General features: G+C 41.0%; 3 protein-coding genes across 5 annotated transcripts in view; 1 reads left to right on the plus strand and 2 right to left on the minus strand.

Moving 5' to 3' along the window:
• The window catches only part of PEX1 (peroxisomal biogenesis factor 1), a 29,222-nt gene extending 20,327 nt beyond the window's left edge, over positions 1-8,895 (minus strand). For 2 of the 3 annotated variants that reach the window (XM_074835545.1, XM_074835535.1), the window contains exons 1-6: positions 8,533-8,895; positions 6,002-6,145; positions 4,129-4,212; positions 3,772-3,886; positions 2,910-3,682; positions 1,357-1,476 (exon numbers count right to left, since the gene is read on the minus strand). In XM_074835545.1, coding sequence (XP_074691646.1) covers positions 1,357-1,476; positions 2,910-3,682; positions 3,772-3,886; positions 4,129-4,212; positions 6,002-6,145; positions 8,533-8,877 — 1,581 coding nt within the window. In that variant the 5' untranslated portion in view covers positions 8,878-8,895. Of the gene's footprint in view, positions 1-1,356; positions 1,477-2,909; positions 3,683-3,771; positions 3,887-4,128; positions 4,213-6,001; positions 6,146-8,103; positions 8,177-8,532 lie in introns of those variants that run through there. The other variant, XM_074835555.1, reaches the window with a different exon arrangement.
• Positions 8,493-13,875, plus strand: RBM48 (RNA binding motif protein 48). Its single transcript, XM_074835570.1, has 5 exons — positions 8,493-8,547; positions 10,703-10,893; positions 11,026-11,171; positions 12,113-12,645; positions 13,631-13,875. The coding sequence occupies exons 2-5, from the start codon at positions 10,766-10,768 to the stop codon at positions 13,715-13,717; spliced, it is 894 nt and encodes a 297-aa protein (XP_074691671.1). The 5' UTR covers positions 8,493-8,547; positions 10,703-10,765; the 3' UTR covers positions 13,718-13,875.
• Positions 13,876-13,945: 70 nt separating this feature from the next.
• Positions 13,946-22,544, minus strand: CLXN (calaxin). Its single transcript, XM_074835623.1, has 7 exons — positions 22,229-22,544; positions 21,800-21,950; positions 21,287-21,442; positions 19,739-19,843; positions 18,076-18,227; positions 15,796-15,900; positions 13,946-14,147 (listed from the first exon to the last, which is right to left on the minus strand). The coding sequence occupies exons 2-7, from the start codon at positions 21,855-21,857 to the stop codon at positions 14,097-14,099; spliced, it is 627 nt and encodes a 208-aa protein (XP_074691724.1). The 5' UTR covers positions 21,858-21,950; positions 22,229-22,544; the 3' UTR covers positions 13,946-14,096.
• Between the last annotated feature and the right edge of the window lie 641 nt (positions 22,545-23,185).

Here is a 23,185-nt window from a genome sequence, read left to right on the forward strand (position 1 = left end):
ACATTGTACAATTTTAGTAAATTACTGACAGAATGCTCTTAACTCCAACATAAAAAAAAAAAAAAAAAAAAAAAAAAAGGAGTTCAAGAGTTCAACCATTCCTCTGTAGGTAAGAAACTAGAGTATCGGGGATAAAGAACAAACCATACATAAGCCCTGCTATGATACAAAGTGCTGTATTTAAAGTTTTGAGGGGCAGCTAACATGGGGAATAATCAGTCCAGTGTTGCACAGAAACAAGCATATGGTATGTTATGAAGAAATACGTCATTCCACAGCTCATCTGACAGACTGTGAGAACTGGTACAAAGTATGTTCTTACTGTCACAGATCCTCACTCGGAAGACTGGATATGTCTCACTGACAGAAAAACAGAGGGATTCAATGATATAACTCTAGAAAATTAAATCTTTAGCATATGGGGAAAAAATATCAGCATTAAAAGGAGGTAAAAACGTAAACAGCACATAAAAATTGTAATAATTTTATTGCAATTGTCTCTCTTAGGAAATCCACTGGGCACTGCAATGTTTGAAGAGTATAAGCATGTCTTCTCCCAGAACACTTAAAACAGGTATTTCCTTTAACTCTATGATTATTTCTTGGTTTTGTTTTTATAGTAGTAAACCTATACACTTAAAATTTGCTATGTTGGAACCAGTATTAATGTACTGCAGATGAAGGTCTGATGCAAAATTATTATTGATTATTGTTTATTATTATTGTTGCTATTTTGAGAGGAATTTTTTAGGTTTGAGACCTAATTAAACAGAAAATGCATCTTTTCCCTACCAATGCCATTTCTTCTTCATGATGTCAACATCCTTTTTAATAAGGAAGACATCAGAAGTTTTCACAATTTGAGAAATAATGGAAGACCCTATGATTTAAAAGGTACTATACAGCATTCCTCTAATAGCTTCAGGGAACTAGGAGTTAAAATTCAGTTCTATTTCCTCCACCCTCTGTAACCTCTGCCAGTTCCTTTAAATAAGAAATTGTTACAGATAACATGCTAAACTATTTGAAATACTTACCAAGTGCAAAACAAAATTCAATGGATTGATGTTTGTGGTATCACTGATCAAAATACAGAATAGTATTACTAGATAAGCCTTGTTTAAGTGAATCATAACATCTTCTTAATTTAAATGACTTATATAGTAAAAAGAAAAAGCAAGGAATTATTTAAAAATAAATTTCTTTGGAATGGTGTCATACATGACAGACAACTTCCAAACTATCATCTAACAAATGAAAACAAATAAACATTGAAAAAAAGCCCAACCTAGACTAGAGCAACATTATCAGTTTTCCAATATACGAACAAATACGTGACCAAGAATATCAACTCACTAAGTTCTGTTTGGGTTGCAGTCTAAGATATACAGGAATTTTAGGAACAGATTCAACTGACTTAATTCGGACTGTTGAATGTATTTCGATACGTAGCTTTTTTCTCAGACCATCTGGAATCTGAAATATTTAAAATAAAAGCAAAGAAAAATGAAATATCAGAAAGTAAAACAGTTATAACATTGCCTATATAGCAAAACACGTTTCTCTGTCACTAATAGAACCTCTACATTTGATCATTGATCTGTTTATTATGTAATCTGCAAGAGAATTAAGAAGGAAACCATAAATTGGGTGGTGGCATCTAAATCTTGTTCTCTCCTGCACATTTCTAATTGCCTTTTATCTTATTTGTGAAAGTGCTCACTATAGCTGATCACCTAGTAACTTCTTTAAATAAAAACCAAAAGGTTGAAAAAGAATTAGGAGGAATTCTTAGAACATTGTAAGAATGCTTTTAGCATAGGAGAAAAACAAAAACTCTACTTTTTGTTTGATTAAAATTAATTTTACATGGGCAGGTAAAGATAAATAGGCTATTATACAAATCAGATGTAAGCGCATCTGCAGCACAGAGGGAAAAAATCCAGACTCCCTAAATCGTACTAGTCAGTTTGCCCTTTTAAAAAGGAAACTACTTTTCAAATATTCTGCACTATTTTAAATGTATATCCAAATTGAAAACAACTCATAAATGTCTGTTAAGTCCAAAAGACTTTATGGTTGCTGGCATTTGGAAAATGACGTCTTTTAAAAGATTTAGTGGTAAAGACCACTGCCGGCTCTTGCTCTTACTCTCAATTAAAAAAATAAAGAGAATGGCGAGTTGTATATTATGTTAAAATAATGATTTGGAGTGCATTTTATCTATTTTTGTTGACCCCACATGTGCTTCCAGGAAACAAACATAAGCAGGCTGTAGTTCTATCAGAACAAGCTGAAATGTCAGTGTCTGCACACCAGGACTTGTGGCACCTTACAAAATAGTATATAAAAATTGAAATAGTTTCAATTATATAAAAGCTAGTTATTTGACATTAAGATTTATTTTAAAGAGTATATAAAAGCACTTGCAAACATCACATAGCACTAGGATATGTGATCCCATTACTTTACAGTTTGATGACACCTAAAGTCGAAAGCACATTTTAAAGTGGTAACTGATGAAAAGAATCTCATTATGCAGTAGTGAATGTAAGTAGATACTTTCACATTCTTATTAATATAATGGCTACCAACAGATTTTGAAGGAAGTATAAATTCCCTACAGAAACACTGAAGAATTTTCCCCATTTGGTGCAAAAATGCTGAGGATGCAGAAACCCAGAGGACACCATACATCTTGGAAGATGATGGTGAGTAACGTAGTCCAGCATGAGATGGCTTAGCAAAGCACGGCTCTAGTAAATATTATTTGATTCTAGTATACTCTACTTGAGAGCTTAACACAAAGTCTATATCCCAGAACTGCACGATAATTAGCCAGCTCCACAATTATCTAATAGAAAATATTATCCAATAAAAAGCCCAAAAGATAGTGTGCTCAAACTGACCCAAACTCTTCCAACATGTAGGGCTTCCCCACTGTGGCCATACTCTATGACACTCTTTAGGTCTTCAAATCCGTTCCAAATGATTTGAACAACAGATCCCTCACTGGATGCTTGACTGCTATTAGAATTAGAATTATTTTTGTCTTGCGTACTAGTCAAATGCTTTTGCTTTTCAAATGGCAGATTTTGCTTTGCTTCTTGATGACGCTGTCTTGGGGAAAGCAGCTCATTAATTTTCCCATAAGATACTACAGGACTTGGATCCAAATCAGTAAATTCTAAATTCCAAGGAAAAACATGAATGGCATTGCATTTCATAAATGCATGATTGGCGGATGCATTCTGTACGCTGGGAGGCTGGGACTGACATACTCTAAAAATGGAATCCATGTGAATTAAGTTCAGCAGCTTGTCTTTGAAGGTGCTCACTTCATCTTTATCACACAACGTCTTTTGTTTCTGCTCAGATGTGTGAGAGAAAATGCTCCCTATGAGATTCCATATATTTGGGAGAACATTTGAGCCAAACGTCACATCTGCACCAGCCTTACTCTGTTCAAGGACTCCTGGCTTTAAGTAAGGTTGTTTGGCAAAAGGATCCTTTACTGTTTCTTCTTGCTCCATGTTATTTTTCACAAAATTTTTGAGCAAGATGTCACTTTCTGTGGAAGGTGTGCTGGTGATATTTTCCTCAAGATCACGTGTTTTGGGGCATATCAGAAGCTCCGTGCACGGTTCTAATCTCCCATAGGAGGCTGCTGGCGTAAGTGTACCTGCATGTGAACAAAGCAGGTCAATGAATGCACCCACTCTTGCAAAACAGCTTGATCAGGGTGCCACAACAGCCTTCACCGTTGCTTACCGATTTTGATGTAAACATGAGTGTGCTGTTCAACCCATACAGGAAAGATGGCTTCTGGAAATACTATTCGAATCTGGTCGAGAAGATGTTTTTCAAGAGAGGAAGTGTGCAGTTCCTGGGGAAAAGTGGTATCATTATAAGTTACATACCACATACATTTTTAACATTTGTTTGAAGATAAAAATTCTATGTCTCTTTCTAATACACCACTTGAAATACAAAATACAATGAAACCCCACCACATTTAGTATTTCCTTAGGGGCTGAAAAGAATGGGGCATTGTGTAAAAAACTGCTTGTGTCAGAATCTGTGTCATCTGTAAGAAAAGGACGTGAACAGTGGGAAGGGTGTTATTACCAGAATTTCCCAATCATCTGCTGAGAGTGGTTCCACTTCTACTTGCTGGCAGGAGGAGACGTGGGAACAGGGTTCAAGAAATACCTGGCAAAAGTAACACCATTTCAAAATATTCAACTTCTTATTTTTAAACACATAAAAGCTCCATCTTTAATTCAATTAGAAAACTGACATCTCCTTCATGATACATTTTCACTGTTTTGAACATACGTCTTCTTAATGACACTAGGTAATTTGTAAGCAGGAGACAGATGTTAAACAGATTGGAAGGGGATTGTATTGGGCATGCTTGGGGACTTCAGCAAACCATGAATGGAAGTGAACGTGAAAAGCATTAAGAGCTTTATCAGCTGATAACAAGCAATTCATTTTCAATGCATAATGACCACATAAACATATTTGAACTTTCTAATTTTTATTTTTAAATGTTCTGGACTTTAGAATGCTGAAAAATTCATTGGGTTGTGCACAAATTTAGATAAGGCAGAACAGCTGAACAAATGAGGAAAAAGTACAATACAAACGTAAAACCAGTTCCTTTATGAATGGTTTCACAGGAAGCAGCCCCGCTTCTACAGAACAGTTTTAAGGTCCTGTGTATAGGAGGAATGATAAAAACTACTGTGCCTTAGGCTTTTCAGAAAGCATTAAACATATATTTCAAAAGTCAATTTTTGCCAAAGGTTCCACTGGACAGAAGGTAACAATTTTCAAACAATATCATGTCATACATTTTTAAAAAAACTTAATTTTTTCTTGATATAAAACTAGTTACCTGTCCTCCGAGAGTTTCATTTCAGGTCAGCTTTTATAAAAGTAACAATTGATTTTAAATTAATGTAGGTCCTCAGTTTGAAGCAAAAGTTGAGAGGAATAACTTTTCCCCAACATGGTAAAAAGCATATTATTATCAAATACAGCAAACATGCAATTCCTGAATCCAAAACAATGGCAAAACTACCTAATTATTAATTTATTTATTTGATTGTACAGATGACTATTTCCAGGCAACAGCTGGATGAGGTTTTCTTCTGCTTCCTTTGTCAATTGTTCTTCTGTTGAAGGCCATTAGTTGGTAGAATAAAAAAGGGTAGTTACCTTGCCACTGAACTAGTAAAGTTCTGCAAATAGATATAGCATTTTTAGAGAGAATATGCTAAAAAAGTAAACAAGGTGCTTTGAGCCACACTTTGATGTCTTCTATTTTGCTGAATAAAATTTTCCATATGAGAGAATAGACATATATGAATATATTACACAATAATGTGCGGAGTAATACTTTTCTGTTCTAGTTTGTTTAAATCTCTACCTATTAATATTAAAAAAACCCCCTTGGATGTTGAGATTTTAATAGTCCCATGTCAGAAAGCTCTGCCTGCCTCTTGGTCACCTCTTCAACTTCCATCCAATGGAATAATTGTTTACAAGAAGTTTAACACAGGGTCCAAGAGTAAGAGGCCAATTTAAATACACATTCAAAGAGAGAGGACACGGGCACATACAGTGAAGGGGGAAAAAAAGAATGAAAGTTTAAACCCTAAATAAGTCAAACAAGAAGAAATATGCAGTAAGTTAACCATTACCTTAAAATAACAGGAACTCAGGGAAAATATTCCCAAGAGGTAATTCCTAAATTGTTTAATTGCTTAAAAGTGAATTTTCCTAAAATTAATGGCACTGCAGATGGTGGCTCCAACCCTGCAAAGACCTACCTACAAGCCTATCCTAACATTATTTATGAGCAGATATAAACGAAGTAACAGTGTAAATACATGAAACAAGAAGGTCATAGCTAACTTGTAAATTATTACCTTTTCAGGTATCTTGCAATATACTCTTTATTTAAATAAGAAAAAAAGACTGAATTTCAAACCTGTTCTCCATCTGTAATGCCAAGTTTCTCTGCTAACTGTCTGTTAATCTCTGCAATATTTTCACCCTTGTGACCTCGATGCCTGATTTCCATCCAGCTCAAAAATATAGGTTGATGACCGCAGGATACTTTCACAGCTTGGCCCTATGAGTTTCAAAGAAATAAAATAAATTAACATCAAACAAGCTAAATAAGATGACTATTAGTCAACCTAAACTGTATTTGATTAGAGAAACCAAAGGGATTAATTAAAAATATTTTCTGGATTTTGCATGCTCTATTTTAATTAATATTCCCTAACAATAACTTGCAGCATTTACAACGTGTTAGTAAAGGGTGTTTCTATTAGCAATGACAGATTTTTTTTTAATTCTGGCAGACTGTCCAACTTCTTATTAACCAAGACCTTCCCATAGAATTCGTCTTCATATTACCTATTTGCAAACTCTCAACACAGAAGTACATGTTGGTTTCAACTGTTAAACAGCTTTTAATTTTTATGGACTATTTTTAAGTAAGGAAAATAATTCCTTTTCCCCTCTTCAGTACTACAGTCTATCAAACAAATATCTTACAGAAATGTGTACCTATGCATTTCTTTTTCCCAACTGAGGAAAAAATATAAGGATATGCTTAAACTTCACATGCATTGTAACATTCGCATGGACTCCAAGAGTGCTTTCAGGAGCAAGGGAATATTTAATCACGAACTCAGACCAAAATGATTTTATCATTCTGTTACAGAACCACTCACCTATTTTGATTCCAAATTTAAGAATCTTAATATGTTCAGTCAGTTTCCATACAAAGAGACTACACCCTACATTGTATCACTCAACTGACATTTTCTGTATTTTTTTAAAAAATTACTATTTTTATGAAAATCTAGTGACCACAACAATATCCACTGTGGATACGCCACAGATTTAGTTGTTAACATAGTGATGTTTTCTGTTTTGTTCTCAAATGTATCCTAATAATTTAAAATATTTGTCTTTTTGTGAACTCAAAACATTTTCAGAGAATATCTACAATGGTTCCAAGATCCCTTTACCAAATGTAATATTTAATTTACAGGTCTTCCGTGTATTCATGCTGATAAAGTCTCTCCCCAGGTGTCTTAACCTTCACACAATGTTGAGCTTCATAGACCATTTTATCACCCACTTACCTAATACCTTGTGCAATTAGATTTAGCTTTTGATTTCATTTAATTTTTTTTTTATTTACTCAGTGTAATCTATTAACATATTTATCCCCTTTTTAACATTTTTATTCAAGAGTTTGCATTTAATATGCTATTTCTATTAAGATTTTGGAGATCACCTATCTTCAGTAAAAACAGGAGCCTGGCATAACTGTGTCCAGAATGACACTGCAAGACTTCAAAGCAATTACACTCCTTTTTCCTCTCCCTTGCCAGCAAATTTGTAAAACATCCAGAAACCATAGCAGAAATTAAGCTAACATTTATACCGGATTTCTTGCAACCCCACCAACCTCCTTCTACTACTCCAAAGAAAAAAGAGCAGGTTTATACAAGTCTAGATAGATGATTTTGCTGTTGAGAAATGTCCCTTTTGGCCTTGGGAAACCAGCAGGTTACACACACTGGGCGAGGCCAGCCTGGCCGAGCGGGGCTTTGCCAGGACTGTGGCCGCCATCTTCACTCTTGAGCTTCGCTCCCATCTTCTCCTCTTCACCTGCTTGTTTTTGCCACTTTTCATCCTGCCCATTCTGCTAGCGCATCCGTAATTCTTGTGTTCATCACACAAGGGATGCAAGCAGGCTTTGCTCTTGTTTTCATGTGTGCAATGTTATTTAAAATCTCAGGTGCGCTTCCTGCAGCTGAGCCATGTACTTAACAGGGCTTTGCATGACAGGAGTCCCTTTCAATGAAGGAATATATAGTGAAAGATTTATGTTACGCCAAGAACGACGATTCTGCTTGCATTTACCACCTTATCTCCTACCTGAAAGATTAATTTACGCATTATTCGGTTAATGCTGTGAATTACTGTGAAAATTGTTATAAAATACATAGTACTCAGAGAGACACCGATGCCAACAGCCCCAGGCTGCGTTGGGAGATAAATTCCCACCTTTTCCGCGTTTTACTACGAGGGACGGTGACCCAGAGCCCGTCCCCCCTCGCCGGCCGGGGCTGCACAGGGGGCCCCCACCGGCGGCGCCGCGCCTGCGGGGTCGCCCGGGCCCCGCCGCAGGGGCAAGGGGCGGGGCTCCCCGTTGCTATGGCCACAAAGCAGCTGCGTCTCGGTGGTGGGTGTCTGTGTATGTGTCTGTGTGTGTCCCCCGACTGCAGGGGGACGCTCGCGCGCTCTGTCGCCATAGCGACACCGCAGCCGGTGGTGGGGAGGGCTGAGGCGGGAAGGGAGGGAGGGAGGGAGGAGGGCTCTTCGTGTCACCATAGCAACGGCATGCCGGGGGGGGAAGGACGACGGTGCTCTCCCATAATCCTCTCTGGCTGAGGCGTCCCTCCGCCCAAGCCCCGAGCGGAGCCGACCCGGTACCTGCTGCAGGCGGAGGTGAGAGGCCAGCTCGGGAGGCAAGTGCAGGAAGCAGTCCCGGGTCCCGCTCAGGACGACCGTCACCGCGGCGGCTCCAGCTGCCCCTCCGCCGGGATTGCCGCTGCCCCACATGCCGGCGGCCGGCCGCTCCCCGCAGCCCGGCTCCGCGGCGCGCCCGCTCCGCCCGAGCAGGGAGCTGCCTACTCGGGGGCGGGCGGGCGGGCGGGCCAGGCCTTCCCGAAATTCCCCGGTGTCCCCCCTGCCGCCCCCGAGACGATGGTACGGCCCGCTGCCGGCCAATGCGGGCGCGGCATGGGCCCGCTCCCCGCCTCCGATTGGCTTCTCCATCGAGGGCTCCGGCTCTTTCTGTTTGGCTTGGCGACACCGTTGATTTCCGCCTCAGTGGCAGCCAATGGCAGTGCTGTCCGTTGCCCGATTGGCTGTTCTCTCGGCGAGCAGCTAGCGCTGCCTGCGCGGGGCGCGGTGGGTGATGGGAAGATGGCGGCCGGCAGCGGCTTGGGCGATGCCTACAAGCACCACGCGCAGCTGGGGGTCTGCGAGTCGCGCGCCAAGTACCGGGAGGGGCGGAGGCCGCGCGCCGTGAAGGTAGGGCCGGCCTGGGACTTCCGCGGGTCGCGGCCTGCCTCAGGGCCGCCTCGGTCCCGGGGCGCCGCGTCCTCAGCTCTGGAGCGGGCCGGGGCCGCCGGCCGGGGCCGCTGGCTGCGGGTTCTCGGGGGCGCGCAGGGAGCTCACCCGCCGGGTCCCCGCGCTCCTCCGGCCGCAGCCGTGTCGCCGCTTGGTCGCCTTTGTTAGCGCTTGTCCCCCGTCGGGACGTTTTTCGCCTGTCCTCGCTGCCGGGGCGCGGGCTCGGGCGGGCAGCAGACACCGAAGGCGTGGTTGGAGTTGGGTCCGTTAACGAGTAACTCCCGCACTGCGTTTGGTAAATGAACCGCTTCGCAGGGCGCGTGGCACAGGGAGGCCAGTTCTGCCAAAACCTAACACCGAAGGCGAGGGACAGCGCAAGGGAACTATCGGAGCTGAGCGTTGTTCGCCGCCGGGTGCGCGGTGCCGCCGAACCCGTCAGGACTTGCGTGTGCAGGGCCCGGGCTCCGGTATCCGACAGCTCCGGGCCAGGGGACGGGCAGGCGGCGCAGCCTGGGCCTTGCCTGCGCCCTACCAGGAACTTCGCGTTACAGCAGCAGAAACGCTGCATTTGTCTCTTGCGTGTTTCGTGAACGTGCAGTGCGCTGTAATGGCACCGTCTAAGGCTGACTCGAGGCAGAGCAGGTGGTAGAAGTAAGCTGCTGTCACAGGAACAACTTGCGTGACCTATGTGCGGAGACTACTTTTTGCGCTGGCAGTTTGAGAGTTGGTTTCCTGAGTGGTTCCCTCTTTGTTCTGCATTTGCTGTTTTTTGAAAAAGGTGTAGCTCATGCGGTCTAAATGTTGGGTTTTTTAAAATTCAGAATTAATTTCCTTTGATTCTACAGTTTAGTTACCTGTTGTTTGCAGTGAGCTGTCACGGAACTTTCCTTATACTATGTGTTACATGACAGTCATTACACGAAGCAGATGAGAGTGGCTGGTTTGCCTTTTAACCTGCTGGGGGAAGATCTTGTTTCTCTCAGCACCTTACTTGTATAGGTCTGTCTTAAACACACACTGTTTGGTCACCGTAGCGAGAAGACAGCTTTGCAGAGACATGATCTGCCCCAAGGAATCCTGGTACTTTTTTTTTTCCTTCCTGTTTTTTACCTGCATGATGTCTCTGCCTGTGAACAAGACTGGTTTTTCAGTGTTTTTGTCTTTCATTTTGGTAGTGCCTCATATTAATGGGTTACTAGTCAGTCTTGCAAGGAAGTTGGCCAGAGACTTAAAGAGATTTTACTTGGCAAATGGCAGTACTCTAACGTGGTGCAGTACAGTCAATTTTAATTTGTGTTCTACTTTGAGTAAGGAGCTTGAGTTCAGTTCCCACTCAGTGATGAAGGTGTCCCAAGTAAGTGTGCACTTACTGCTCCTGAAAGAGTCCAAAGTCAAAATAAAAGCACAGATGGATTTTCAGCATCCTGAGGATTTGAGGAACAACAAAAACCAGAGAACATTTCTTGTTTCCAGTCAAGCAAGAATGTGAACATTTTAGAATACTCTTCTTTTTTTTTTTTTTCCCCAGGTTTATACTATCAACTTGGAATCTCGTTATTTACTAATACAAGGAGTTCCTGCGTTAGGTGTTATGAAGGAATTAGTTGAACAATTTGCATTATATGGTGCCATTGAAGAGTATCATGCTCTAGATGAATATCCAGCAGAGCAATTTACTGAAGTTTATCTTCTAAAATTCCAGAAACTGCAATGTGCAAGGTATCGGACAGGGCAGTATCTGCCTCTTGCTGAGGCTTAATCTTTTAAAGCTTCTTTATTTACAATCTGTTAAGATTCTAGAGACTTGAAGTAAAATTCTCAGTTTTGCCAATACAATTTAATTCCCTTCAGGGTGGCCAAGAAAAAAATGGATGAACGAAGTTTCTTTGGTAGTTTGCTGCATGTGTGCTACGCTCCTGAATTTGAAACAGTCCAAGAAACCAGGGAGAAGCTGCAGGACAGAAGAAAGTATATAGCAAAAGCAACTAATCAAAGAGGTTTGTAATTAAATTTCCTATAGAATGTTAACAGCTCACTTCAGGGGTGAGTGGGGTTTTGGTTAAAGTGCCTGTTAAAGAAAACGGTTTTTATCTACCTGTTTTGAAGATGCTTTTTAAGTATGCTTGCAGCAGAACGGACACATCTTTCAATGTTTAGAGGGCTGTATCTTTTTCAGAGTAACTTTATTTTTGGTTAAGACTAAAATAAATGCTGAAGCTTCAGTAACGAAGTATTTCCCTCTCTTTTTGTTTTCTTTTCAAAATGGTATCAGAAATTTCAAGCACTGGCAGAACACCTGGGATTATCTTTTCACCCTTGTTCCAGTTTATTCAGGCATGCCCACAGGGAGAGTTTTGTAAGGGAAGTGACTACACCAGAACCTTCCACAAAAAATTTCTCCAGCCTACACTGGAGGAATGCTAAGAATGGACTGGGTTTACAAAGGCTACTGTACTGCAGGGATCCCAGGCAGCACTGAAGGCTGGGCAAGTGGAAAAATAAGGAAATTGCTCAGCACAGGCTTTTCTTTCCTTGTGCTTATGTACTTTGATATCATTCATTGCATGAGGATATTTAAAGGGAGTAAAATCATGTGATTTTTTTAACATGATTTTTTCAGCATTGCAAGGCAGCCTATCCTTCTTGAAATCATAACTAGTGGTAAAAATCACTGATTTGCAACATTAGAAATATTTTCCTCGTGTTCTCCAAACTGCTGAAATACTTCTGCTTAGGCATTTCTCACAAACCACCAGAGGGACTAAGCTGAAAAACTTTAGTTTGAAAGGTGCCACTTAGGAAAAAATAATCACAGAAAGGTGGCTGGGAATGAAATATCACCGGTATTGCTTCTGTAATCATATTACATGTTTTTTTCTTATGTTTTAGAACTAATAATGATATAAAATAGTGAAGCTACTTTTTTGTTGTTTTAAAGATTTCTTTTTGTTACGGAAAGCAGAGGGGCCTAAGAAGACAGTCTCGAAGAACTCTGAGCGTGAGTGTCCATGGAGTATGTCAGGATCATGTGCAGCCAGTAACTGGGATCCATCCTGCTTCACAAGTTCTCATGGGGTATCCCACAACATAGGGCATCCATACGGGAATCATCAGCAGAGCCCACTGACACTTCCCCATGGTAACAGTTGTGGTGAAACTTCTGGGTACTTTGGTCAAAACACACTCCTAACTCCCAGTGTACATCTGGGAGGACATACTCCACCAGCTAACTTAATGCAGCAAAGAACAATTCCAATTGATAATGGAGTTGACTGGTTTATGCCTCGTACAACTCACCTGCAAGAACGTAAGAGGAAGAGAGAAGAAGGTAACAAGTTTTCCCTCATTGGAACAAGTGTGGACAATACTGAAGTCCTTATTGGTCCACAGCTACCAGAAATACCTAAAGTGGATATGGATGACGATTCATTGAACGCTTCAGCTGCGTTAATTCGAAATAAACTAAAAGAGGTATGGATTATGAAAGTTCTGATATTTTCATTTTCAAACATACCTATTTTGTGCTTGCTATCCATAAAAACAGAGATCCTAAGATAACTGAATTCAACACTTACTCAGTATTATCAGTTTTTGCCACTTAAAGCTAGCGTTGTTACTATTCAGCTCTTCCATAATGCAGAACGTTGCAGGCCATTCTACTCCAAACCTCTTACACCACACTTGAGAAAGTATAAATGTGTGTGGTCCTAAATGATTTTTAGTAAACTACACTTTTCTTTTTCCATGTGGAGGGGCATGATAACTTTGGAGGTAGTCCTGCTGACTCCACTGTGGTACTTGTATCTGGTTTCTCATTGAAAGGAAGGCGGGGCGGGGGGGAAGTCCAGCAGTTCTTATGGCATTGTACGATGTACAGAACCACACATTCTATGCTGAGAAGCATGTCTTAAGCTATATAACCTTTTATGCAAGGTATTAATTAGCAGGTCAAACACTCCTGATACAACTTTCCATTTAAATTAGGATATGAAAAAGCTCCTTGACTATGACTAACTAGACTTATTTGAAAGAGCTTATCTCCAGTCAAATTGATAAATAAGCACCCCTTATATTAAATAAATTCCTAAAATATGTGATAGTTTTGCTTTCCCTTCCCTTTCTGAAATACCTGAGTTTAAAAAGTGTACTAAACCTTACTTTGAAAACACCTCTGGTAGGGAGAGGAGTGATACAGATATTGTAATACTCTGTATCACTGAGTATCTGAAATAATTTTGTGGTTAAAATACAGAAGTGGTACTGTTAACACTTAGAAGTTTCACCTCTCTTGTGTGTAATGCTGCCTTTGCTTTTATTTTTTTTTCCCCTTTTCTGCAAGAAAATTCACTACAAGTGTGATTATAGTAATATATCCCTCATAAAACTCAAATTTTGGAGACATGGCATTAAAAAAGAGTGGTTACAGTTTACTAAGAATTTTTTTTTCCCAATTTAGGTAGCAGATTCTGTTTCAAGAACATCTGTGGAAAACCCAGAATGCAGCTCAGCCAAACCACCTGTAAAGCAGAGAAGAAGAATATAGATACTGCTGGCAGCATCTTCCAACAGTCCTTTTTTAAAGGATATAGTTTAAAATAGTTATTTTTTTATGTAAAAAAATATTTTATACTGTATTTCGAGGCCATTCCCTGTTAAAAATTGTATCAATTTGTTTCCTGGAATGAACAAACCAGTATACTACATTGTGGTTGCAATCTTGTCCTGCGTACCTCGTACGATAATGTATTTCATAACTCATTGAAGAACTGTATTTAGATAGAGTAACAGAAGTAATATTTATTCAATAGCTTTTACAGTAAAGGAATACTGAAACTTAGTAATAGTTTCAAGTTGCTCCTATTTTTACTATACCATGAAGAATGATGAAGAAAAAGTCTCTTACAACAGTATTCCACTTGGAGTTACAGTCTACGGGTGTCCTGGAAAGTTTTCTGTTCAAATGCCATAATGCTCTGTTTCAAAAAGAAAAAAAAAAAATCAATTAACTAAAGGATTTAAATTGAATTGAATTGAAAAAGATGCAAGTGAACAAAAGAGGCAGTGAACCCAGCACTGGAATCGGGTGCCCCACGCTGACGCTCCCAGGGTTGGTGCTGGTGCAAGTGTATGTAAAGAATTGGCTCGTGGCACATCTCTGCCAGCTCCCTCTAGAAACGCTTATGGAAACACTTATGGCTGTCCAATACATTATTTGTTACATTAAAAAAAAAAAAAGTACAAATCAGTGTTTGTGTTGGGGATACAATTAAAATTCCCCAACATAACCCTATTGGGAAATCCAGTAAATTATGAGTTTTCTTCATGCAGAGCTCATAGCTCAAATTTATTTATTGAAAGGACATGTAAATAAGAGTTCTCTTTTTAGCAGTGAAACTAGAGACCTAGTAAAAAGGCAGTGGTTGGGTAGAGTACAGAACAGGGGACACCAATACTGTAAGCAAGAAACAAGACCAGTTTTCCACCTCTTGCCATGTTTAGCCTGAATGGTGCATCTGCTTTATCACCAACACTGACAGAAAACAAGTCTTTTTTCTGTGCTGATTAGTGAATGTAATTTAGTTCAGAAACTTTTTCAAACCTTTTCACTGCTGTAAAAAACAAAGTATGTACTTACCTGGGTTTTCCCAAACCCTTGAAAGTCTTTTGACAGCCTGCCAGAAGTCTGGCATTTTGGAAACTGCTGCTTTGCAGCTGACGTGATGTAATCATGCAATCATGGCTGCAAGACTCCTCCCTCCTGTGCTCCAGCCCCCCAGCTAGGTGAGCTGGCAGGAAGTGTAGGTTTCCAGCAAATGAAAGCTTGCCATGTTCTCAGCAGCCTTAACTTTTGTTTCTAGGAATTACTGCATGTATTTCAGAATTTTGTTTTTCCATCTCCATGAAGGCACAACTTTCAGTATTTAAAAATGACACACAGTTCATATAGAATAATGTTTATTAGATGAGGAAAAAAATATTCTTTATTATCGAGCAGAAGCACTCTCCACAGGTGAACTTAATGCTGAGGAAATGAGCATGTTCTAAATTACCATCTTCCAAAAAAAAAAAAAAAATTCTGAATTGAATTAGGTGTATTGCTAATAAATAAAGGCCAGTTAGATGTAATTAAAAAACAGCAGTGCCACACTCTGAGATGAAGAACACATGGTATTTTCTGTCAAGGTATTTTTTTCAGAAAGTTACGAGCCTCTCCCAAAAGAGGCTCTAAGTGAGGTGATGGCGGTGTTGCCATCAGTTGCGAAGAAAAAAGAAATAGAAGTTGTATTCTTAGAGAGCTTTCAGATAAGCAATTTGAGAGAATGGCCTCATTTTCTTAGTCTGAGAAGGTGCTCACTGAGGATCATTCATCATATTGCTGCCCCGGGACAGACAGAGTAACAGCGTGTTCTTACATTCTCTGGTACCAGTGTTTGACTGTGTAAGGAAACACTGGTGCTGTGAAAGGCGGATGGGAACTCAGTGTGTGTGTATCACAACTGAAGCATTTCTCAGTTGGCAGCAGCAGGCCCCATGTAATGACAGTTAATACCGTATTACGTACATCTTGTTTACCAACATTACAGGAAGTATTGCACTTTCTTTTTAAACTCAAGGATGTACCTTTATGTCTGGCAAACACGGTCCAAAGGCTTCTAAGAGAAGAATTTCATCTCTGACTGTTTTTTCGAAGTCCATAAAAGAAAGCTTGCCATCGTGATCATAGTCCTAGAAAAGGAAGAGAACTCTTCAGCAAAGGAGGGTTACTTGTAGTAATTGTATTTTTGTTTAACAGGTGTTTCACTGCCATGGTCTATTTTTAGTGTGATGGTATGCAAGAATCATTTTCTTTGGGCCATCAGTCTCTGCTCAGACAAGATCTGTATCATCTGCCTCTACCCGAGGCATAAAGGCTGAAGCAAGCTCAACTATCTCATACGGCTTTGCTACGAGAATTCCAGAGAAGGCAAAACTTTAACGTGGGAAGAGGCTGAGCTGAGAACTGTATGGACAAATCTCAAGCACATTTGCACTGAGATAAAGTAAAAGTAGGAGACTTAAAAGTAGGAGAAAATGTTAGGATATATTCTATATATTTATGTCACGAGTCTACCTACATCCTATTCATGAGGCTGGAAATACTTCACTCTAGTGATTTCTACAGTAGGCATACTTCTGGCCTGTCTTTTTCACATACAGCACCCAGAAGCATACAGTGGAATACGCTGAAGCCAGCCCACTTCTTTCGTACTGCAGAATCTCAGCACACTCCTCTGGGGGTGGAAAAACCATCCTTGTGTTTTCAGTATTTCTGCAATTTGAAAACCTCCTGTTTCTACTGATGTAGCTTCAAACACCAACAAATGCTACGGTGAGCATAAGTACTTCCTTAAACCATATAAAATAAAGGCTTTAAGTGAAGATTGATGGGTGGGTATGACCAGTGTTCAAGGCACAGGGCCAAATCAAAATTTTTGAAGATCAAGCCATGGAACCATCATAGCTGGTGAACGTGCAGGGAGCACAGGTTCTAATGGCCAGAGAAGCAGAGGGCAAGAAGCTATGTAGACAGAGGTTCCTGAACAGGAAAACCTGCCACTGGATGCTTAAGAGAAACAGAAGTGGCTGGGTACCTGCAACCTTTTACACTCCTCAGCACAAGGGAGAGCACGGCATGAGCATGATCATTACAAATACTTTTAAGTATGAAAACAGTATCATGGGACTGGACATACGCTTAGTCACAATGCCATGGTACCTACAGGCAATTGCTCCAAGAGTAATTTTTTTCTCTGAGTGATGGACTCCACAGATGCATTTTTGGGTGTCTAATAGTTGGTTAGTTGTTTGAGATGAGCAGCAATATCCTACTTGGACAACTGCTCAGGAGCCAAATCAGATCTGGACATTTTTCAAACATGTATCAGAGCTTTATTAAGTTCCCATGGAAAAGCTGAAACAGGATTATGTACACGGTTAGTTTATAATATGTTCTTACATATATGAAGATTCATTATGTCTAGACCACAGTGCTTGTGCTTGGACTAGCACAGGCCACTTATCAACTGCCCAGAACGTGAGGGTGTTCACTTTGGACGCAACCTGCAGGAAAGCTGCGCATGTCGGTGCTCCAAAGATGAACAAATTGCTGATTCATAGCTTGCTTTCTGCAAGACTAGACACAGCATTCTCAAGAACTAAGGGTAAGATGGATCTTTCAGCTGAGGGTGTGCAAAAGGGGTGGGTTCGAAAAATAGAAAAGGTGGGGTTAAATAAAAGGAGTTGGGATTCAAGACCTGGTGTTATGTGAGATTTTTTGAACATCACCATAGGAGGGGAGGTTATATTTCTTGATTTGATGAAAATGTTGAAACACAGTCCCTGGCTGATCTGGATATCCTAGATTAATCATGGTAAGACAAGTTTTACATTGATAACCTTGAGGTTACTATTGAAATAGAATACATAAATTGGATAAAGACATTTCATGATCAACTGATAAAACACAACTGTACTTAACAATAAAGCCACTGTAGATGGCTCACACTGGAATAAATGCAGCTTAACGCTTTTGAATTTTCCACATTTGACTGGGCTTTTGTTTTGACTGGGCATGCACACGTGTGTATGCACACATATACATGCTAGTTTATACATAAAGTTTGTAATACATTCATATAATAAATTAACAGTTTCATTGAGGATACCGGACTGGGACTCGACAGATCTGGATTACATCTCTGGCTCTCCTTCGGAGACTTGTTTATCTCAAGTACGTAACTAAGTCTGTGGCTCAGAATTCAACTGTAAATCAGACACAGTATTTTGTTACCTCACAGGAATGTTCTAAGTTTCACTTAATGAATGTTTGAAAGACACTCAAGTTTCACAGTAAGTACTTGCCATTTTCTTCAGTGCTATGTCTACCAAGTCCTTAATTCCCTCATCAGGATCTTCTTCTGATGGTTGTTTGAGAAGGCTGTTTTTGAGCATTTGAAACATTTCCTCTCTTGAAATGTATCCATCACCATTCAGGTCGTAAACCTCAAAACAGTCTTTTTGAAAGATAAACCAATTTAAAGTTCATACAAACTGTATCACACACCATTAAATATGTCTGTTACGTATAAACAGATGAGAATTGTTATGTTGTACAGAATACCTATTGAGCCATGTTTACCATATATAATATTTACATATTATTGCCTATTTAGCCTTCATAGTTAAAATCTAGTTCTGCTCAAGTGAAATCTTCAGTTCACAGAAACCATAGTAACTTACAGGACTTAACTTCCCTAACATTGTCTACTTAGAATATAAACAAGGTTCTGGTTTAGAAGCCCAATTTCCCACAGTGGGGACCAGCTGTCTCTATCAGAAGGACTTTGCACTTGCAAAAACCAGCCTCATTATTTCAGAAGCTGGCCTAGAAAAGTAAAGTAAAAGGAAGAATGAGCTGTACTAGCATGGAAAAGACAACCAAAGTATCCCTTAGTGCAAAGAGAAAATCCCTGTAACAGAGTATTTTAAGGATGAGTATCTGCCTAATTGCTCTTCTAATTGTTTCTACCTTCCTGGAATCAGAAATCTAAGACCATAATAAACTTTACTATCCTTCACAAAACTTACTTAAACAAACGAACCAACCTCTTCAGTTTTGGAACATAAGAGGGGTTTTCTCCTGATAAAGACTACGTCTACAGTGAAAAAATGTACTGGCATACACTTAGAACAGACAACACTCTGTATCACTACGCACTAATATATAGTGCTTATGGCAGGGCTGTGTATTTTACTGCTTGTAGTTGTACTGACATACTGAATTACATCCTGGGCACACGTCCTAGTGCTGTGACATCACAGGCTGCCTTCCAGATGAATTTATATAGTGCATTAGGGATTGCTGATGCTGCAACCTGGGAACTATGGAAACAACATGCTGTCATTCTCCTTTTTCTAGTACGCTTTTTTCCCTCATGTGCCCTGTTTTAACTTTTTTTTCTGCTTCATAAAATTCTAGCTATTTTTTTTCTGCTCTATCTTTCTCCATCATTATTGTGGAGGTTCTCACGACCATCTTACAAACAGACTCAGTTTTTCCATCTATGCTTCCAAGCTGAAGAACTGCTGGAATTAATGCAGCTGCTGCTGTGTCCCCATTGTGCCAGTAAATTAATGTTGGCACAGGTCTTGGTTGGCTTGAGACTGTGTTATTTAGCCAAAATCACCCCTGAGCTACAACTGCTTCTTTCTAATTTTGTGTGAATACAAAAACATACATTCCATCAAAACTGTATACTATAGGACAAGCCTTAGTTCAAATGCTTGTTTTTGTAAGCAACAAATAAGGTGGCAGCTATGATAACGCCAGTTTACACAGAAAAACCTGTCTCAGAGAAGCCATTTCAGAACGCAGTTTCATTGCATTAAACTATACAGAAGAAAACTCTTCAATTACCAAATACTTTATAAGAGTAACTACTAAATTATAACAAAAGCAATGTGTAATTTAATAGTCATGAATTCAACAATTACTACTAAATACTGGCATACAGATAAATCTTACATTTAATCCTTTCTTCCAATGTCCCTCGAAGAAATACTGATAAGCCTTCCACCCACTCCACCACACTGATGCAGCTGTCATTGTCTCTATCAAAAGTGTGGAACACTGGGAAGCATATTAGATACGTTTTAAATTTATATATTAGGGAAACACAAAGGAATATTTTCTTAAATTCAATAAAAATATAAAAACATATTTTTTCTGAAGATGTTTCTCTGCTTTCACCAAGGTATGATTACCCCTCTTGAAACTTTCTAAGATGTAACAACGAAGAGGATTTTGCCCCTCAGTTTACTATCTTTCACTCCAGAATCCCGCTGGGATAAAACATTTTGTATGATCTGTTGCTTTCCTGACTTAACTACAGGAAGTACGCTTCCATGCAGATGTAAACCAAATAAACCAATATCCCTTACACTAAGGCACAGCTGCATACTGAAGATTTTAATTACTAGGTTTTCTCTCAGAAAGTCTTGGAGAAAGTAATCCGAGAAACAATACATAAATATTTTAAATATACAGAAAAATAACCTTCTATCTTTCATGTACCAGAATTTTTTTTTCTGTTCCTTCCTTAAGAAACTTTCCATCTTGCAGCTTCACTATTCATACAGCCTGTAATATAGTACTTCAAATCCAAGATACAATTCAAAGCATCAACTACCTATAATAATCAATATTTTAGAATGTTAATTAGTAAGTTGGCTACAGGAACACCTCAGCACGCAGAGCCAAGCATTTTGAAATTGGAAAACAACACGTTTGCTTTTGCAAAGTGAAATCACCCCCCTTGTATGTAAGCATTAAAATAATTTTAAGAATGTGGCCCTGTAGGGTATCTTCCAAGGAACACTTGACTTGTAGCATAAAATGGCAAAAAGGTTTTATATTAGGGCATTTAAATACCCCTCCTGCTAGAAAACAGGAGAAAGCTGAACCAAGCTGCTCTTGGCAGACTCATGCCTCCTCCACATCCTCTCGACACCTGTACCTCAGAGATCATTCATGTGACTTTCACCGCAACTGCAAATGAGGCCCTCATATTATTAATCCGTGCAAACACAGTTATTTTGAAGCAGTTATTTGGCTCATTACTCTCATCTCCCTGTATCGCCTGCCTCGCCCCTTCAGTGCTGTTGACGGCACCTCTATCGCAGATACCTCCTCTAACCGAACGCCTTTCCGGGACCTCCGAGCCCGAGCCAGAGCTGCCCACCAGCGGCAGCAGCTCCCGGAGAAGAGGCAAGCGACGCCATGCTGCCCTCTTCTGTCACCACACTGTGGTGACTGCGACAGAAGCAGCCACAGGGTAGCACTACAGCTGCCTCTGGCTGGTCTCCCTCCTACCAGAGCGTTAGTCACTAAGGGAAAGCCATTCTGCATGAAGAAAAAAAAAAAAAGATACCCTTTACTCAGCAGCTCCTGGGCATAACTCCTCCTTTGCTGTCCTTGCAGGGATGAGACGGCACTATTTTCTCTGGGCATGCTCATCGGGTCAGTAACGATAAAATTACAATCTTACATCTCTTTTAGAGCAATGGGCCTCACCTCTGTCCATCATCATGTCGTCCGTCATGCCAAAGGCGCTGTGCAGCGCGTCTCTGAACATGCTCCGGCCCAAGCCCCCCGCAGCAGAGCGGCTGCCGGACTCGGCCACCAGCGTGTCGAAGAGGCGGATCAGACATTCCACTTCGCGTTTATTGACTGCCCCGCCGAAACACAAGCGAACGTGTCAGAACGTCGGGTGGTGAAAAGGCAACAACACAGCGCGGACACCTGCGGTGTTAACCGACGCGCCCCCACCCCCCGCCCCGTACCCGCCGTTCCAAGGGGGCGGCGAGAAGTGCCCCCTCAGGGGTGGAGAGTGACTAGGGCCACCGACAGCGCGCGGGGACACGGGGCGGCGGCCGGCAGCAGCGAGCACCCCTCAGGCGGCGGCGGCGGGGGGGGGCACAGCTCACCGGCCCCTCAGGCGGCCGGGCCGGGGCCCTGGGCCGGGCCGGGGGCGCCCGCCGCCCCCAGACTCCCTCCCAGAGCTCGGCGGGTCGCCCCCAGACTCACAGTGCTCGGCGGATCGGCCCAGCGCGTCCACCAGCTGCCGCAGCCTCCTCCGGCCCATGGCGGCGGGCTCGCCGCTGCCCCGGCAACGCGGGCGGGGCGGCCCGGCACTGCCGCCGGGTGACACCGGCGGGTCACACCTAAACACACGGATCTAGGCGTAACAAAGAGAAACTTCATCATACGTTAAAAAATAGCACTTGTATAAAAGAAAACAGCTGCATGTCCAACTTCTAAAAATATTTCTGAAGAGCTGTAAATTAACGACTACATACAGTACTATTTGCTCATCTGCTGTCAGGAGACAGAAATCTATTAAAGCACTTTTATTCCCACATTACTCATTTTCTATTTCATCACACCGCTCAAAACATGGACCATGCCCGTAGGTTGCCTGGTACCACCCGAAAGCTGCATCACCTGCTCACATACAAATAGAGAAAGAGGAAGGGCTGTGACGAGACTTCACTCTTCCTTCAGGAAAAAACAGAATGCAAGGGGAGTCGCAACGCATTTGTTAATTGTATTCGAAATTTGTTAATCTGTATTGGAACCAGAAACGTTTCACTGTCCGTACTGAAGCAGCTTTGCTGCGAGCTGAGCTGACAAAGCCCCTTAAGCAGCTACGCTGCTCCCACAGCGTGACGGCAGCATTGAAGCACACACTGCTGACCAGACAACTAAAACGACACACCCGCTTATCTATCTGGAAGAGTGGGGCATTCATTTCCATTTTTATTTCCTTCTGTTGCAGGCAGTTGTGTAAAAGTCAACTAAGGTACCACACAGGGTGGAGCACTTATGCTATGGTTCATTACAAGTTCTTTTACCAAAACCGCAACACCACAACTTTATAACCCCAACAAAACCAAACACAAACCCCAAACCAAAGCCCTGCTGTTCACTGCATCTTGCCTTTATTTTAACCTCACCGACAAAACAGTGTCTAGAATCAGTAACATCAAGCTCAACAGTATAAAATATCTGATCGATATATTCTTACTGTGGTTTAGAGGGACATTGCTGCAACTCAATGGTTGTGTTTTCCCAAAGAACTTAACTTGAAAAGTCAGTTTCTCTGCAGAATAGCAATATAAAATCATCTTTCTCCCCCAGTTTTTAGTTATGGTTTGCAGACTAAGGTCTTAAAGGTCTCAACATCCTTGGCAATACAATATTTGAAACATCTGTATGCAAGAGGTAAGTTCTAAAATAGCACCCGTGCAATGAAAAAAGGGGTGGATCTATAGTTGACCACTTGGGATGGATGAGCAGTTGTTAAAGGCTAACAGGAGGCCCAGCAATGGGTACTTCAATGGAAAATGAGAATTTCATGTAAAACCTAAAATTGAATGGTTGCTTGTGTCTTACTGTGTGCACATTTAATTT

Source organism: Strix aluco, chromosome 1 (genome assembly GCF_031877795.1).
Source record: "Strix aluco isolate bStrAlu1 chromosome 1, bStrAlu1.hap1, whole genome shotgun sequence".
NCBI classification, from domain to species: domain Eukaryota; kingdom Metazoa; phylum Chordata; class Aves; order Strigiformes; family Strigidae; genus Strix; species Strix aluco.